This window comes from Lepisosteus oculatus, chromosome 4 (assembly GCF_040954835.1).
Source record: "Lepisosteus oculatus isolate fLepOcu1 chromosome 4, fLepOcu1.hap2, whole genome shotgun sequence".
Classification (NCBI taxonomy): domain Eukaryota; kingdom Metazoa; phylum Chordata; class Actinopteri; order Semionotiformes; family Lepisosteidae; genus Lepisosteus; species Lepisosteus oculatus.
Window position 1 is genome coordinate 58,557,489 of NC_090699.1, and position 19,651 is coordinate 58,577,139.

The 19,651-nt window shown below is 36.8% G+C and overlaps 1 protein-coding gene across 11 annotated transcripts in view; it reads right to left on the reverse strand.

Moving 5' to 3' along the window:
• Positions 1-19,651, reverse strand: part of dock3 (dedicator of cytokinesis 3) — a 253,825-nt gene that overhangs the window by 63,659 nt on the left and 170,515 nt on the right. For all 11 annotated transcript variants that reach the window (XM_069189418.1, XM_069189422.1, XM_069189417.1 and 8 more), the window contains exons 10-12: positions 12,816-12,897; positions 11,989-12,049; positions 8,310-8,457 (exon numbers count right to left, since the gene is read on the reverse strand). In XM_069189418.1, the coding sequence (XP_069045519.1) occupies positions 8,310-8,457; positions 11,989-12,049; positions 12,816-12,897 (291 nt within the window). The remainder of the gene's footprint in view (positions 1-8,309; positions 8,458-11,988; positions 12,050-12,815; positions 12,898-19,651) is intronic.

Genomic DNA, 19,651 nt, shown 5'->3' on the forward strand with positions numbered 1-19,651 from the left:
AAAGATATTCCCAATAAAGTTGTTTTCTTCCTCTCCTGATTAATATCTCTATCTATTGCATTACACCTAAGACCCAGTATGTCAATAGAAAGGAAATCAAGATTCTCTGATTCTGACTATTTGAAAGGCCAGGTAGCAGCCAAACAGAAAATACATCTGAGGCTTTCATGTTACCTTTTCAGATGGATCTAAATTCTAGTATTCATTTTTTTCATGCTACAGTATACCAAATTGTGTAACTCTAGCATGCTCGGAACAAGAAAAAACAGATCAAGTATTCAATTACATGCCATGTCCTGTTATATTAATTTATCCTTACTCAAAAGACAACCTATGCCTGAGGGTCTCAGAATAAGTCCAAAATAACTTTTTCAGAATACCGCACTGCTCATTTATGGTTTTCTAGGATTTTAGAGGTGGGCCTGCAGTTCATGACCAGAAATTGTGTTGGGTGAATTAATTATGCATCGTGATTCCTAAGTACATGTAGTTTCTTACAAAGGCTAATCATTACATTCTGTTCATCTTTGCCCTTTGCATTCAAGCAGTTTCCAAGCAACGGATTCCTCCTTATGTAAAGTAATGACAACATCTGCGACACATACTAGCTTTATATAAGCAGGAAAATAAACAGCAGTATTTATATTATAGTATGCTCTGGATAAATCAAACATGACAAATACATTTCTGTCGTATTACTGGTAAAAAAAACGCACACACACAGATTAGAAGTACAAAACTGCTTCCATTAACAACAAACACATCACAAGCATTTGCAGTTAAGGTAGACACATTACTAAATGGCAGTCGAAAGAAAACAAGGTCAGTCCTCTTAGCAGTGCTGAAAAGGGAAATTTCCATTTTCAAGAAGTTAAATGGTCTTTGTGCAGAGCCCTGCCTTGTGGATTGTAGTACATCAGCATGGACTGGTCTTTATTAAACTATGTTGCTTTTGGTGAATCATCATGAAACAAGTTCCAACTTTTTTTACCATTACATATGTAGACAGCATCATCATTTTGGGAAATGATTGAAAAGTATAGTTCAAAAAGTACAGTACATCAGAGTGCAATTGACATTGACATTTAGTAGGTAAATGGAGCACTATGAAATAAAGGGGCCACATACATTCAACTTAAAAGAGGACATATTATAAGGTTTATTAAACATATTGGCTTTGCTTATATCACAAGTTCACATACTGTAGCTAGGATGTACAAAATGTAGCTTGTGATTCATAAAGATTTAAAGATGACAATAATTGCTTACTAGTACTGTATATTGCTTAAATGTGATGACAATACAAATGGACAAATTTGGATTTTCTCAAGAACAAAGTATTAAGTTCTTCTCACAATGCAATATACTGTACAAAGCAATGGTACAATACAGTATATAGTAATATCTCCACATTTGTATCATAGATGAGGGTGAGACATTTTGAAAAATAAATCAGTGGGCAAATAAAAAAAATGAAACCTCCAAAATCAACAAACATAAAGAATGATAATAATAATGAATGAAAAGATGAAGAAGCCAATTTGGCACCTAAAGCTAGCTGCTGGTCCTGTAGTCCAGAATCACAGACAGTTTTTCTGTTTTTCACAAACTGAAAGACTGGTATTACTATATACATGCAGCTTTAATATTAAGCCTTTTGCACATTGTTTGCACATCGTTGTTTATTGTTGCATAATTATTATGAGGGAATACATCAATACATCAATACATCAATCCAGAAGGTTTCTTAGTGTTTACAGATGATACAATCAGAACTGTGTTCATAAAAATGAAAAAAAAAGTTCTTCCTATATATGTTCTTGTACAAATATACAGTACAGTATGTAATTGGAACATAGCTATCAGGAAAACAGTAATTTATCTTTTCACTGCCAAATTGTCCAATGATCTAGATATTCAGTGAATACCCATGTAAGAAAAACAAACCCATACTTAGAATAAAAATGGGAAAAGGAAGAAAAGTATTTTCCTAAGGGTAGATCCTTGGAGCTTTGAAATTCTAAAATTTGCAGCAATTATCAAAACCAACAGGCAAAAAACATGTAAAAGGCATAAAAGATAATTGGCTTCCTTAAGGAAATGATGTTGTTTTAGACTGGCATTCACAGCTAAGGAATGACAGTGGCCTGGCTGTTAATGAATTACTTTATGTACCCATTGCTACAAAACAACACAGCATGGGCTTCTAATTGTATAATTGTGAAATCTTGGTAATGCGTATTGTGATGAGGTTTTTCAAAGTGTTTCAGGGCCCCCTACTGTCTTATCAAAGCCATTTTCTCACGGCATTGTACACGAAGGCCATGAAACGAATGCTTGTTTGGAAGTGTGACTCATTGATCTGAAATGCAAACAAATAGTTTTTAATTTTATTCAGAGTCCCTGCCTTCAACTGTCTTGTAGTGATCCATGTAGAGACCATCAAGTCTTGATTAAGCTCATTCTTCTCACTTTCTCATTTTTAACCATGATATCCAAGAAGGCAACATACAAACAGCTGTATGAAGGGGTCTGGTAGGATCCCAGGAATCCATTAGTGAAGCTGTTCATCTGCACAACTAAATGGCTGTGGAGTGCTACCTTTTAATAGTACTGCTAGAAACGTTACAGACATTCTTTTCTAAGAGAGCATTTAGAGAACCTTTTGCAGCATTCTCATTCAAGGTCTAATGTTTAATCACTGCCATCCAGAAAAGCCTCTTGAATGGCACACCATTTTTACTTCATACTGCAAATGAGTTGGTCATTATTACTACCAATCTACTGGAAATAATTTGGAGGAGGAATATAATTGCCTCCTGTCTGAATATACAGTAGGTATTTTTGTATAACTAATGTTTTTTTTGTTTTTTTGTTTTCTAAATGCCATAATGAATTGTATTGCATCATGAATTTAAAAAAAATGAAGTAACTGAGAAGTTGTTGAGTTACAAAAGCATTCCTAATACATATCTTCCGAGTACAACTGTTTAGCTTCACTTTTTTTTAAATTTAAGACATACTAATATTTATACTTTTCATGCTGACTTTTCAGTCCAGATCACTGGTATAACAGCATGCTTTTGGTTATTTTCATTAAAAAATAAAGTAGGATTATCACATTGTAGTTTGGCCTTTGAGATCTCACAAGCTAAGCAAGGCTGGGAATGGTTAGTAGTGGGATGGGAGGTCTCTAAGAAAAGAAAACAGGCTGCTGTTATCAGTGGTGTAGGTGGACCAGTAGTTTTCTGGAGGAGGTACCTTCCTTTGCTGGTGAGCAGGAGTGTCCAGGCTAAATTGCACCTTGAGTTTGCACCATCTGGCCAAGAGCCTGAGTGTAAATCCCCCCTTAATTCAATTGGGGAAGTAATTTCTCATTTATTCATGTGAGCTGCTCTGTAATGAGGTTTGCAGGGTGCATAATTGCATAAAGGTTATGACACCCCGCTGGGTTATACTCTTCAGTAGTGGTTAAGTGAAACCCTCCTACTGTATATGTAAAGACCTTTGCGTTCCATCTATCCATTTTCTAAGTGCTTTAATTCAATTCAGGGTCGTGAGAGAGCCAGAGCCTATCCTGACAAGCAATGGGAGTAAGGTGGGATACACCCTGGGTGGAATGGCATTTCACTGCAAGGCACAATCAGACACAAACACAAACTGACCATGGTACTACCAGGTCCACAATTAAAACCAGACCCCCAGCACTGTGAGGCAGCAATGTTAACCACTATTAATAATAATAATAATAATAATAATAATAATAATAATAATAATAATAATTCAGGTGGGTAGCTGCGTCAGCATGCGTAGGCTGCAAAGGAACAAGTAATAGGTTTATTCCATGCTGAAAAAAAGAAGAAAGAGAACACAACGTTTCGGCCGTGGAGCAAGGCTCCACGGCCGAAACGTTGTGTTCTCTTTCTTCTTTTTTTCAGCATGGAATAAACCTATTACTTGTTCCTTTGCATAATAATAATAATACTTGCTTACACTTATATAGCACTTTTCTGGGCACTCCACTCAAAGCGCTTTACAGGTTATGGGGACTCCCCTCCACTACCACCAATGTGCAGCATCCACCTGGATGATGCGACGGCAGCCATAGTGCGCCAGAACGCTCACCACACATCAGCTATCAGTGGGGAGGAGAGCAGAGTAATGAAGCCAATTCATAGAGAGGGATTGTTAGGAGGCCATGATTGATAAAGGCCGATGGGAAATTTGGCCAGGACGCCGGGGTTACACCCCTACACTTTTCGAGAAATGCCCTGGGATTTTTAATGACCACAGAGTCAGGACCTGGGTTTTACGTCTCATCCGAAGGGTGGCGCCTGTTTACAGTATAGTGTCCCCATCACTACACTGGGGCATTAGGACCCACATGAGCCACAGGGTGATGCTCCCTGCTGGCCCCAGTAACACCTCTTCCAGCAGGAATCTTAGTTTTTCCCAGGAGGTCTCCCATCCAGGTACTGACCAGGCTCACACCTGCTTAGGTTCAGTGGGTTGCCAGTTGTGAGTTGCAGGGTGATATGGCTGCTCAAGTTTAGCTTCACTATTAGCACTGTTCTTATGAAAATGCACGGATATTATTTAACAACCTGCCAAGGTAGTTTATAATAACTTGAGTTTTGAGGAGCCAAATGGTTTTACCATTTCCAATTTTCAATTTTTCATCACTGCTATGCTATCTACCAAATTATCACCTCTTACATATTCACTTTAACCTCACCATTCATAAAATGCAGGTGCTACAACAAACACCAAGATTCTAAAAGAATTCTGAATCAAATTTATTCCTGATTGTTAAAAAACATACTGCAGCATCTACAGTATGTGCTGGAAGAGGGCGTTAGCCTTGAATAAGATTATTACTGCTATGTGGATAAGTGAAAACTATAGGCAGTCTCATTAATATTACTTCATGAACCTCCAAACTGTGTCAGATTAGCAGCTGACAACTTATTTCATTGGTGATGCATCATAACTTTAAATGGTTTATGTGAGCTTACGGTGTTACAAAGTGAAAGATTTACAGAGGTGATGTAATTTAATCAGTAATGTATTAAATAATAGATGTAGAAATTTGTTCAATGGAGAGGTCAAAGATGTTTTCTGGTGTTGTGATGCTTTTTTGATTAAGCTTGTGAAGCTAGGAGTCTCTGTGCTTCTGACTGCATGATAGAGCACAATATTGTGTTTACTGAATCCAATTTTAACAACACAGGAACACAAATTCAAGGTATGTGCACTCACAGCTTCAGTCAATGATGACAAACAATGCTGAAAATATCGGGTATTCCAGAGGATCCTTTAGTACAAGGATGTAACAAACCCCTTGTTTATAATACGGAATTACTATGGAGTAATTTATGTTTTATTTAGACTGTTTCCACGTTCACTGTTATTCAAATTAATTATTTTTGGTAGGCACCTGTTTCTATTTTTTGTCTTTTTTGTATGAATAACATGATAATTCTACTTCAGGAGTTTTTTTTTCTATGACTACAAGACCTATGTTCCTTGCCATGATGAAAATACACAAGAAAAAATGGAGGTCAATTGGTGGATGAGACTGTATATAAGGCACATTTACTCAAATGTGTAACATCTGAGTCATGTTCTCTAGGGTGTTGTAGCAGTTTAATAGCAATCAAAAAGATATACTTCCACTAGGTGTCCTCCTTCTTCAGCCTATATGACAAAGGTCATGGGCATTGTCTACTCTGTGCGCTAAAAAGCGAAACGTTGTGTGATCACTGCCATCACACTCTGTTGTCTGGGTACGTTGCTAGGAGGATGGTTTCCCCAGCTGTTTGTCTCAAAGAACTAGGAACAGGGCCCTCTTTCTCAGTGTCATCTGCAGTATGCACAATAAACAGCGGATTAGCAACAGTTCAATTCAACAAGAGGCAAACTAGTCTGGACTGCCTTACAGTGTCTAACATCTTCCCTCAGAAAATGCCAGTACACAATGGGCAAAAAAATGCCAAGTACTGTATACTTACAGTACAATGCTACATAGCAAATTCAAAATAAAACTCTGGTTTCCTACAGTAAAATTAATAATATTTCAGTGCAGCACCATCAATGGTAAAACAAAGGAATTCTGGTTGCTGCTGCTTTTGAGCTCTGCTACCAAATTCAGCCTAAGAAACTGCATTGCCTCTACAGTAATTCTTGGTCTAATGTGGGTTGGATTTCCTTTCTAGCTGACTTCACTAACATGGATATATTATTACAGCCCTTTCCTCCAAACCTCAAAACACCTTCTGAGTATTAGTTACACCTTACTGGAATCTGAGAACCTCTTGCAACCACAGTCTAGCAAATTCAGTCTCCTGGGAGAAATTTCAGAACTAGAGAAAACCTAGGAAAAGGAAGCAGGTTATTGTACTGTACAACCATTCACACAGAGGAAGTGCACATACACTCAAGATCTCTTTAAAGGATTTGCACATCACAGGGCTCTGGAAATCTGCAAAGAAGCAACAGCATGTTTTATAGCAATTTTTATATGTTATATTAGAAACTAGCTGTACTGGATGATACATCTAGGAAGGCCACTAAAACACTGATTTTTCTCTTTGCGCATGACATACACTGAATATGACATTCTGTATATTCTAGAAATGGCTATGTACAACTCCGTCTGATCCTGGTTCATTCTCCATATAACAGAAAACCATTTCTCCGCATAATTCTATTTTCTGTTATTAAAAATCATATTTTTGTATTTTGTGGAGACAGCCTTGGCCCAGTTTCCGTATAACACATTACAAGTTATAACAATTATCAGTCCACACAAAAATGAAGTAATATCTGGTTTTGAAGAATGAGGAGATACAGTAGCACACAGCTTAAAGATAGCAAGATCTCAAATAGCAGTGTTCAGAACTAATCTGGAAGCTGGTGAGAGTCAAATAACAAGAAAAATAAAACATAAAACTATTAAAGAATTTGATTTAGAGCTTATGGATACAATCTGAAGTCAATTATCAAATGGCCGGATGAAGGCGAACTTAAAGCAATCGTTTGAGGTTAGCTAATTCCAGTCACAGTAAAGGTTAAGATTTATTTTGGGACATAAAATAATGCTTTACCACATACTGTAGAAGGTAAAGGTAATTGCAGTATACTTTTAGATTTCAATCGATAGGGATCTGAAACACTGATTTTGAAATTACAAGGTTCTTGAGATGGGCTGACAGAATAAATGGTTTTCTGCTAAAAAATGAACATGAAAAAGTGGTAGACAAAGACATCAAAATATTTTAATGGCTTCATTTTCAGATTAAAAGCATAACTTCTGCATCTATTCTCGCTTGCATGGAGGACAACCCATCCACTAATGACAGAAATGTTTGAATTTAAAAGTCATCAGCCATATCATAATAATTCAATACTAATGGTTTAGTTTTTGTGAATTGACTGTGTATGAACCTGTTGTGCATGGATCTCACATCAATGAAATTGAAGTTAAACCTCAAGGAGAAACCAAAGTAGTTTTTGTATTTAAAACTGTGAGTATTTGCAAAAGCTGTAGTAAATTATTTTAATTCAGCCTGCAGATTCACCTGGGTTGTATTTGCTATTTGCTTTACCTTGCAAGTGAAGACATATTTGTTAGAGTAAATCAAAGAATACGGTTGACAATATGCTTAACAAAGAAATATATTTTCACTTTTTAATTAACTAGGTCTAGATGTTCCATGTAACCCTTTATAGCAATATGAAACATTTTAATTATTTATATTTCATATATTAAAGCTTTTGTATTTAACATACAGTATTTAAGTACTTTTTATTTAAGATATTTAAGCTTTTGTTTTAATATTATAACAATTTGTACATTGATAACAACAATAATATATATATATATATAATTTGCTTGTTCCCTGAAGGTATTTTATACATTTATAAATTACACATGATTCACAGAACAGGTCGATGTTTCAGCAGAAAAAAAACAGAAGGTAATACTGTATGACATGAGCAGACTTAACATTTGCAGTAACAAATATCCTAATGTATTCATCCTTCTGCTGCAGTCAATTAAAATATTCAATAAAATGTAACAGGTCTTTTAATATAGCTAAAATAAAACGATACAGTACAACACAGTCATGAAAAGCAAATGCGTAATGATGCAGAAATGCATCATCTGCACAAAATGTATAACAGGATACCAAATCATTAAAAACCTTACAAACATGGTGGGTTGGGGAGGCCGTTGTGAGGGCCAGTCCTCACACAGACTAAAAGGCTTAGCTGAGTTGCATTCATCTGGTGCCAGAGACACTCACGTGTAAACTTTGAGGACAAAGTCTTTTTCCTCCTTGAGCTCGGAGATGGACTGCAGCACATCAGTCATGCTCAGCACCGCGCAGCCATAGGGGCGCCGATACTGCACGTGGGGAGGCCCTTTCTTGGAGTCATTGAGCAGCATCCGCCCTGCAACCACAAACATAGAGGATGACTTTCTTCCCCCAGGGGCCCTGGGCTTAGTGCTTCCGCACAGATGCAGTCTAAAGACAGTGCGATTTCCCAATGCTAGTTAAGAAGTCTGGAATTACGACACAAACGTGGAGTAAATCTTACTCATTTCATTAGTACTGCATTATATTGAATAATTTAATGCTTTTAACCTCTAGATTAAAAAGCATTTAGCTCTACTTATTTTTAAAGATTAAAGTCTGACAAATAAGTCCACTGAATTATTTGGGTTTTTGAACAATTATATCTTTTAGCGGACTGATTGAATCTACAAGCTTTAGCTTCAGCTTTTTTTTCATCAAAAATTGATGATAGTATAAACTATTCATACTCATCCGTAAGTCCTTTACTAACCCTGGAAATTGCCCATGCCTTACAAATATTGATTAGAGCTACCATTGTATAGTTAATGCATTCAAATTATCAGCTACTAAATCATTTACATTGTATAATTACTTATATATCTGGTATATTTTCGACCATAATATTTGGGTGCTTTTTAGTCTACCACCAATAAATGTACATATGTTTACAACTGTATTCATTTTCTATCAATTTACAGTGCAAAATGTACTGTTTACGTAATTTTCTTTTCGATAAGACAAAAATCTCCAGGGCGTTTTGTGTTTGGATTGTGATTCAAGAGTTACTGTAGATCTTTAAGATTTATGTCACATTGCAGTGACTATCTAATGCAAGCAGCTCATAAGGTTAAAACAGTCTGATTTACAATACGTACAGTGCCTTGCGAAAGTATTCGGCCCCCTTGAACTTTTCAACCTTTTGCCACATTTCAGGCTTCAAACATAAAGATATAATTTTTTTATTTTATGTGAAGAATCACCAACAAGTGGGACACAATTGTGAAGTGGAACGAAATCTATTGGATTTTTGAAACTTTTTTAACTAATAAAAAAATGAAAAGTGGGGCGTGCAAAATTATTCGGCCCCTTTACTTTCAGTGCAGCAAACTCACTCCAGAAGTTCAGCGAGGATCTCTGAATGATCCAATGTTGTCCTAAATGACTGATGGTGATAAATAGAATCCACCTGTGTGTAATCAAGTCTCTGTATAAATGCACCTGCTCTGTGATAGTCTCAAGGTTCTGTTGAAAGCGCAGAGAGCATCATGAAGACCAAGGAACACACCAGGCAGGTCCGTAATACTGTTGTGGAGAAGTTTAAAGCCGGATTTGGATACAAAAAGATTTCCCAAGCTTCAAACATCCCAAGAAGCACTGTGCAAGCGATCATCTTGAAATGGAAGGAGTATCAGACCACTGCAAATCTACCAAGACCTGGCCGTCCCTCTAAACTTTCAGCTCAGACAAGGAGAAGACTGATCAGAGATGCAGCCAAGAGGCCCATGATCACTCTGGATGAACTGCAGAGAACTACAGCTGAGGTGGGAGAGTCTGTCCATAGGACAACAATCAGTCTTACACTGCACAAATCTGGCCTTTATGGAAGAGTGGCAAGAAGAAAGCCATTTCTCAAAGATATCCATAAAAAGTCTTGTCTAAAGTTTGCCACAAGCCACCTGGGAGACACCCCAAACATGTGGAAGAAGGTGCTCTGGTCAGATGAAACCAAAATCGAACTTTTTGGCCACAATGCAAAACGATATGTTTGGCGTAAAAGCAACACAGCTCATCACCCTCAACACACCATCCCCACTGTCAAACATGGTGGTGGCAGCATCATGGTTTGGGCCTGCTTTTCTTCAGCAGGGACAGGGAAGATGGTTAAAATTGAGGGGAAGATGGATGCAGCCAAATACAGGACCATTCTGGATGAAAACCTGTTGGAGTCTGCAAAAGACCTGAAACTGGGACGGAGATTTATCTTCCAACAAGACAATGATCCCAAACATACAGCAAAATCTACAAAGGAATGGTTCACAAATAAACGTATCCAGGTGTTTGAATGGCCAAGTCAAAGTCCAGACCTGAATCCAATCGAGAATCTGTGGAAAGAGCTGAAAACTGCTGTTCACAAACGCTCTCCATCCAACCTCACTGAGCTCGAGCTGTTTTGCAAGGAAGAATGGGCAAGAATTTCAGTCTCTCGATGTGCAAAACTGATAGAGACATACCCCAAGCGACTTGCAGCTGTAATCGCAGCAAAAGGTGGCTCTACAAAGTATTAACGCAAGGGGGCCGAATAATTTTGCACGCCCCACTTTTCATTTTTTTATTAGTTAAAAAAGTTTCAAAAATCCAATAGATTTCGTTCCACTTCACAATTGTGTCCCACTTGTTGGTGATTCTTCACATAAAATAAAAAAAATTATATCTTTATGTTTGAAGCCTGAAATGTGGCAAAAGGTTGAAAAGTTCAAGGGGGCCGAATACTTTCGCAAGGCACTGTACATGAAGCAGCAAGAAGAACCTAATTTAATTATGTCTCTGTTGAACAGGCTTTATTTTATTAGATAACAACAAACCCATACAAACTCCACAGGAGACTATATGAAATCCCCACGGTAGCCATCTAAAAACAAACACTCTAACAAACCTGGATGATCCAAAGAAAGCTAGAACAGATGGTCACCATAAAAGACATACTCCTGTTTATTCTGCTGGATTTAACACCATTGTCTCATTTTGTTCCAGTAATAATATTGCACTATATTGGAATTTATTTTATCCAAACTATACCAATATATTTGATATACTTATTAAGTGAATCTGTGTAACTGTTTCTAGATTTAGGAATCCAAAGAAGCCCACTTCTGAGTGCTGTATCTCTGCATGTTTTTCATTTAGGCAAATTAGAATTCTCTCTAATGAGCTATTAGAATTAACACTGACAGTCTTAGTTTTACATCTGAAATTAAACTTGCACAAGGGTCCCCCACAGAGAGAAGAATATTAGTTTCTTTTCCAGCTTTGCAATCGCTTGAGCAATAAAGAACAGTACCATCTCACTGCTTTCTGCAATACAGCTGTGTTCTGACAGGGTTCTGATTAAACTATCGTTTCATATAGCAACTAATCAATTATGAAAAGCAATCAATCAGCCAACCGCAAGCCAGTGGCTTCAGTAAGTTGGAAAATATCAAATATAATTCAAAGAAGCCTATTACTCCCCATAACATTAAGGGAACATCATGATTCCCTTCATCAGAGAAAAAAGTAAACACGTTCATTGAAAATTTAATACAAAAAAATGTCTGGTTTCAACTGTGTAAGATACTTATCAATATTTTCACAGTGCAATCCACCTTGGAGAACAAAGTACACTTATCGCTTGAGGGAGGACTACAAATTGCTGTGTAATCCAAGTGAAATTAAACTCTGTCAGTTATGGAGGATGATAAGTCCATTAAACAGTAAGTGCCTACTCTCCTGAAAGTTTCAATAATTCAGGTAACCATTTCACAATGTCAGAAGATATCCATGAAAGGGATCCTTTCACAGGTAAAGACTGACAAAAAAAAAACAAATTTGTTCCTGTCAATGAATAGACGATAATATTTCACCTTACCTATTCTGATTACATGAGAAACTATATACAGATCCCTTTTCATGTCCTTGTTGCTTAGGTCCTATGAAACAAACATAAAAACAATTTGTTAGTTATTATTCTCCAGGCAGTGCATCATTATGATCTCTGCTTCATGTTTTCTAAGTTGTTTACCTCTTTGGGTGGAGCGCTGGAAATGTGACTTCATTTACTAAATACAAAGGTTTGGAATTGCCTTTATTGAACTTATCTAGTGATAGAGCTGAAGCCTCTTTTTCTGTATTTTGCAAGGGTACAGGCTTAGAGATAACAACTTGAACAAAACAAAAAGAGGAAAACATAGCAGACTGAAACATATCCACATTGGGTTGCACTGCATTCTACATCGTGCACACACAGTCATTCAGAAATAAAATATTTAAATCATGGACATGAACAATTTGCAAGAACAAGATGAAGTCCCTATTTCTGAGAATTATCTTTTAATCCAGCTGGGCTTTGTTCACTTGCTCCTACTGGAAGTGAAATTAATACCACAATTACAGTATGTTTCACTATTATTTAGCACCCACCCTTATCAAAGGTAATTTATAGTCTTAATACAGTTTAACATTAAGTGTAAGTACAAAGGCAACAATACTGCAATCAAGTGCAATGAAATTAATAACGTGACAATTATAGTATTATAAATCGAGCACAAAAATGCAGGAAGCGTAAAACAAATTTAAAAGAAAAAAACATGAGCTGTAAATCCATGTCATGAGCTGAGAATCACTGCTACTGCTACTAATAAAAAAGAATAGGACTGGAAATTATTCTTGAAATTCCTACAGAGAAAAAACAGTTACCGTGAAGAGGGCACACAGACGGTCCACTTTCTCTGGATTTTTCGGTCCTCCATTCTTGTTCAGTCTCACCATAAACTTTTCACTGTGAAAATACAGTTAAACATTTCAACATTTACTGCTGTTGCTGCTTTATAATATACAGGTATATTATATAGATAAAATAGCCATGTTTAATCATCACCGGAACTACAATGAAAAACGTTTGCATATTTAAACAGTTTATTTACAATATGGAAACATTTGGTTTACTGAACTGTAAAGTAAGCCTTACCAATTGGACATCCATGTCAAAATAATAGAAGCAGCTTTAACTTTTTGTTTTGTCAAAATTACAGTACTGTTGTAAAAAAATGACAATACAAACTTTTCTCTGTACTAAATGTATATTCCTATCTAATCCACAAATGTTGATTTGATTTATTGTTTTTTAGGATGTGCAAAGAAATTAAAATTGTCATGCACAACGAGTCTTTCTTAGACAATTACAAACCATAGTCTGACTGAACGCAATACATTGGATATATGTTTTTGAAAAGCAAAACCATTTTTAGGAAAGCCCCCAGATTCAAGACTTACAGTAAGGCTGAATGTTTTTTTTCCATAATGCAGGAGACATAATCATTTCGTGATATACATGAAGAGCAATGCCATGAAAATGAGTATAATGAGGGTATGAAAGCATTTTGCACTCTTAAAGATGGCAGCCTTTGAATGGGATTTGGATGTGAAAACCAATTAAGACTTTTCCAAGCCTCGCTGAAGGAGAAGCAGTGTGCATGATACAGTAAGAGATGAGGGTTTAGGTGCTAGATATGGGATGCCCTGGTGCCCGTGGCATGAAGTAGCTGTCATCACAAAATGACGATGTGTGGTGGATCAAGCTGTGTCTCTGCCAGCAGTGGGCACACTGCCCGCTTTCTTCACTGTGCGTGCTCGAGACAATTGAGGCCCCAGTAGGGAGAGTACATGCTGGTCCAGTAATTAGAAGTCAGACAGAAGTTCTGCTTTAATGAAAAAAAAAGCTGGATTCTATTTGGCTTAACAAGATCTAATTAGGAGGACACAAAAGGGAGACGGCTGTAACAGAGGAGGAGAAGTGGGCGCCAGTTCCTCCCACACAGCAGCCAAAGACAGTCTGGATGTATTAAGGTAAGCACTGGCAGAAAGCCCATCCAAGGCAGCATTAATCAGTTTTTAAATGTGCTGGAAAGTGCTGCTCATACATTACTAGTATGAAGGGAAACACATGAAACAAACTTATTGTGGGAGGCAATATTCCTGTTGCCGATTCTGTTATGCATAAGTATGATTTTGCAAAACTAAACCTGGCTTTTGCTGATGTAATTATGTATCACATAGCAGCATAAACATTTTCATAACAGGGCTATATCTTGTATAAATGATGGCCTGGCTGACAAAACACAAGTTGATTTCAAAGATGTATCGGGAATTTGTCAAGATTCAGCTTTCCAAAATGTATCTTAACAACTGGTTGTGTTATTCAAACTTCACCCTGTTACTGCCAACTGTGCCACTTTCTTTATAATCCCAAAAATATTTTTCCAGTTGATTTGATAAAGACTAATTTTTAAATTCTACACAAATATATTCATCAGATGGAAGTTAAAAGCCTTCGGATTTTAAACATATATATATATCTTAATGGGAACTTCAAAGTCTTTTTGGAGCCAAGACCTAATTATGCCACAAAAATGATTTTAAAAATAAGTCAAATACCATTATTCATGGTGATAGTCACAAAAATTCAATTATATTTACAAATCTTTTTTATAATGTGAAACAGCCTTCAATGTATTTCCTTTGCATTTAAATCAGAAACTATGCTAATATTTTCACAGAGCAAAGAAGCAATAAATTACTTTGCCAAAAACATTACTAACTTATTATGAACATCTCATATACCAAATACTGTACTGTACATCAATTCTAAAGAGACATCAGCAGAACACTCTCTGGAACGCATCTCAAATGAGTCAAATGCATCTTTGAGCAGAGGTGATACAATGTGTTCTACTGACACTTGCGAGTTTTTAGTGTAGGTAACTAAATTCATGAGATTCTACATTGCTCATATGGACAGCCTTCAAAACTGAGGTTTACAGTACAACATTTTACATTTACTTCTTTTTAAGATCTGCTTACTATGAAACTGTTCTTATTTCTCATGATTTCAATATAATGAACACAATAATTTAAAAAGTAAAAAAGTATGCATTCATAATAGTCAGTTTCTAAAAGCAATTTGAATATCTATATTTACTTCAAGAATGTGTAGGTCCCCAGAATTCTAACTTCCTAAAACAGAGTCAAATCCTACCTTCTAGAGTGTAATTATGGGCAGCTTCAGCAATTGACGAGGAATTATCATATCACTTAGAAAAAAAGGTCACAGTGTTTTTGTTAACAATCTGGCCCTCCTGCCTGAAACAATCTGTGGTGATGCTGGAGGGCTTGTTGATTTTCTGTCTCCCAAAGAGAGGTTAATATGTCCGGATGTGGGGCTCCCAGGATCAGCAGGGGAACCGGCTGAGTGTTATTGGTGGGAGGGTGACATGAGGATCCCTTAGTTTTTCAGTCCCACGCTGAACACTCGGGGCCCTAACAGCTTCAAGCTGAAAATCTGCCACTCACGACTCAATTATTTTATTACTAAAATCCTACTTTCCCAATGATAAATTGTGTCCAGATGAGTTTTGTTAATCACAGACAGACTTGGAATTTTGACAATTTTCTATATTACTTTCTTAAAGCACTTGTTCCAACATTTGTTTCTAGCCTCTGCTATCGCTCTTTTAAAGTGATAATGTATCCCATGATCTTTAAAAGCTGAAAACACGAGTTTTGTGCAAATCAGCAACCCTGCTCTTCTCCAACTCCTTGAAAAATGACTTGCCTGCAAACCCAGGAGATGTTCCTAATTCCATTATTCATGAAAAGAATATTAAAGTGCTTTATTTAATATAAAACAAAGAATCATCTACAGTATTTGGGAAGTCCTTCTGGCATGAATGTTAATTTTCAGCAGAAAAAGTACAAAACTTTACTACCCAAAATACATTATACTCCAAATCCCCTTGTCAAGACTTACAGTATATTAAGTTACCAAAGAGGATTTGTGTCTTTTATACATTGAGTTTATAAACAAATGAAATAAAGGAGTTTTGGAACCAGTAGAGAAAGAGCATTTTTGTGGTGTACTGTATACAAGGTTTAAATGATTTTAAAAATAATTTCAGACAAGTAAAAACTGTAACATCATTTTTTAAACCTTCTGCATCACAAGACCTTTTCATTATTGTATTGTAACACACTATATGGAGTATATTAATAATACTGGCCATATACAATTTCTTGTATTAGGAATTTCTCTTTTAGCATGCCCCAACTTGCTCTCCATGAGACACACAGATATAGACAGGGAGAGAAGCTTGGGGTCAGAGTGCTGGGTTAGCCATTTTGTACGGCACCCCTGGAGCAGTTGGGGTTATGGGCCTTGCTCGGGGGCCCAATGGAGTAAGATTCCTCTGCCGGCCGCGGGATACGAACCAGCAACCCTCCAGCCACAGGAGAAGATCCTTAGCCACAAAGCCACCGCACTGCCCCCATATCAACATGGAGTTTGTATGTTCTCCCTGTGTTTGCATGGGCATTTCCTCCCACAGTCTGAAGACATACTGGTAGGTAAATGGCCTTCTTGTGTGTAATTGTGTCTGTGTGTGCCCTGCCCATTGCTTGCCAGGATATACTCTGGGCCACTGTAACACTGAACTCAATAAAGCAGTTAGAAAATGTATGGATTATAACCTAATGACTGTATCTTTTAATAAGAGAATGAAACCTCTTGCCTTGTGGGTATTATTGCTATTAATTCAATGTGACCAGCAGGGATATTGCTTGCAAAGACTAAGTGTTCCGAATTGTCTTGGGATAACCAATGTAATAAAACTTTCCAAATCACAGATAAAAACTTGACAAATGGGGTGGTGGTCTTATGTTTCCAGAAAAAGGTATAAAACAAAAATATATCCGTCTAAATTATAAAACGAAAAGCATTTCAGAAACAATGTCATACAGTATATGCACATTCTTCATCCTTGAGCTGACAAACTCAGATATTGAAATACTGACATTTGGTCTTTGTTTCATAAAAAAATGTGTTTCTTTTACAAACAGCAAAAAAATACCACTGCAAATCTGGAAAAACATGACTCACACAACTAATTTAAGACCACCTCCACATTACTCGGTTGTTCTCTAATGCTAATTAGGTCCTTCATTCCTTCCAGAGGAAGCGAAGTGCTGAATACTCCGTGTGTTGGATTGAATTAGGCTGCATGGCTATCATTGACACTATGGGCACCAGCACTGCTGTGAGTTCAATCAGGGCCTCAGTAGCAGCATTGCTTGTGAAGAGATTGTACAGAGGTCCTTGTGTCATGTTTCAGTTTCTGTGGTTGTCCTTGCTTTTGTATGCAAGAGAGAAAGCGTCATTTATCCTCGTCTGGCAAATAGAAAGTCTACCTAATGCTTTTTTCAGATTCAGACTGTTTGGCATTGATGTCTAGGAGTAATCATTGCAAATACTTGTACTGTACATTAATGTGGATTGCTTGCCCTACATGAAGGATATTTGTGTATAGGGAGAACCCCAAAACCTAGCAATGGCCATTGCACCTGGCCCCTTCCAAAACAATGTTTTTCCAAAACATTAACATTTTCATATCACTCAACAGACAGGCTATTATTTGTATAGTATTATGCACTGCGGTGTTTTAAAGTAATTTAATTTGAATACTGTAACTCAACTTCTTGTTTTACTATAATATCATCATATGCAAGTAACATGCATCACAACAATAGCTGACTACTGAAAAACACATCACAGTTTAATACTTAATCTAAATTTAAATATAATTCCAACAAATGTGAAAAAATAATTTTTTTCACTATTATATACATTTAAAGAAAACTACAAAATTAACATAAAACCAGATTTTGTACATTTAAACTGACTTCGGTGTGGGCTCACCCTACAGGGGGCAGTACTGAAACTAACGGTGGTGGGGAAAAAGAACGAAAAAGATGTTTTCACTGAAGCAGTACAAAGGAAAACTTTGCTGTAATGCCCACTATTACAGACACATGGTGCTGAAGAACAGCTCCCAGCAGCTGTTCCGCCCCACCTGCTCTGCTAGGAATTCAGCTAGAGCCTCGTGCTTTATAAAGCTGCTGTACTGGTCGGGAGCCAGACAGTGTGCCAGTAAGAGGGGGCTTACTACTGAGCTGTGCGTTGCTGCAGGGCTTCACGTCGCTATAGCAACACAAATTATCTGCTGACAAAAATAATACAAATCAAACCAATTTATTGTACCTTTTGCAGCCTACTACAGGCCATGGTTAGAGTAAGATTAATGTGGGAGATGTGGTCATTAATGCCAGCTCATATTCAAGGGGCACCACAGGAGCTACACACTTTGCTTGAGGTAGAAAATCCCCTGGGTGAGGAAATAGAGATGTTTGCTTTAAGTTGCCCAGTAATGCACGACTCTAGTATCATGCTGCTTCCAGGGGATGGAAGTGTGGGATGAGAATGAGGAGGCAGATACCAAGAATACCAAGGTACTTTTGTAGAAGGAAGATGGGACAGCGATACATGATACTAGTGCAATGCTAATACACATTTCAGACAGAGCTGTGCTCACTGCAGACGTCGTAAAAAAGGCAAAATTATTCACATGAAAAGGACAATTGCAAATTGGTGGTTGAAAGATTAGAATTGCAATCTCCCTTTTGTTTCACTTCTCACTCGGTTACTATAATTACCTCTTTGGTATAACTACACTGTATGCCTTCATATAAAGCTGTTTTCCAAGATACACTGAGGATCACAAAAATGTACAATTACAACTACATCAGATTCACAAAGCTATCAGGAACATGACCAAAAACTAAACAGGTGTATGAACATTTTAAAGAGGTCTGGCCTTTGTGTAGTAGAAGCATTAATTATCTAATGATTCATTCTTAGACTCACTTATTTTAGTCAATAATATTCAAGCAACAATACATTGAAGCTACACATCCCACAGTATTATGTGGATTTATCAGTTTTCTTAGTTTTAACAAATGATTTAGTACTGTGAAACATAATGAAAGGAGCTATTAATAATGTTATCTTAGTTTTTCTCAAGAACACAGACATTAAACATCAAACCAGGCACTTAGAAAATTAACATTTTAAAACATTTTTTTCATCTGAAGAAACCAGCAGAAGGGGAAACTTGATTTGTTTTGGAAATGCAGATACTGTATGAAGACTAATAAACAAAATTCAAGCATTCCTAACAAAGTTAAAGTCCCATACACTTTCTTCTCAACATTATACTTGAAGTAGTTATTTTGTACAATTTTGTACATTTTAGAACAGACTTTTGGTTGGCCTCATTATCACTAATAAAGCACAAAAGGACACTGTCTAAAACAAATAACAGAAATAATCACCATGGTTATAGGTACTTTCACATTAGAGAAATTTCACATTAGGTAAAGGTCAAATGGATTTTAACTTGACACCATATTTTTTTCATTCCCAGGAATGAACATAGCATGACTCAATCAAAGCCCATTTCAGTAACTGTTGCCTGTTGAGATAACATTTTTTTCTTACCACAAGGTATTTCCATAGCAACCACATTTCAGCCCAGAGCTGAAAATGAAGTAAGTTATTACTACTTCAACAATTCTGAAGATATCCTGTCTTGAGTCAATCAGTGCGAATCTATTTGTTGAATCTAATTCCTTCTCTGCAAACAGAG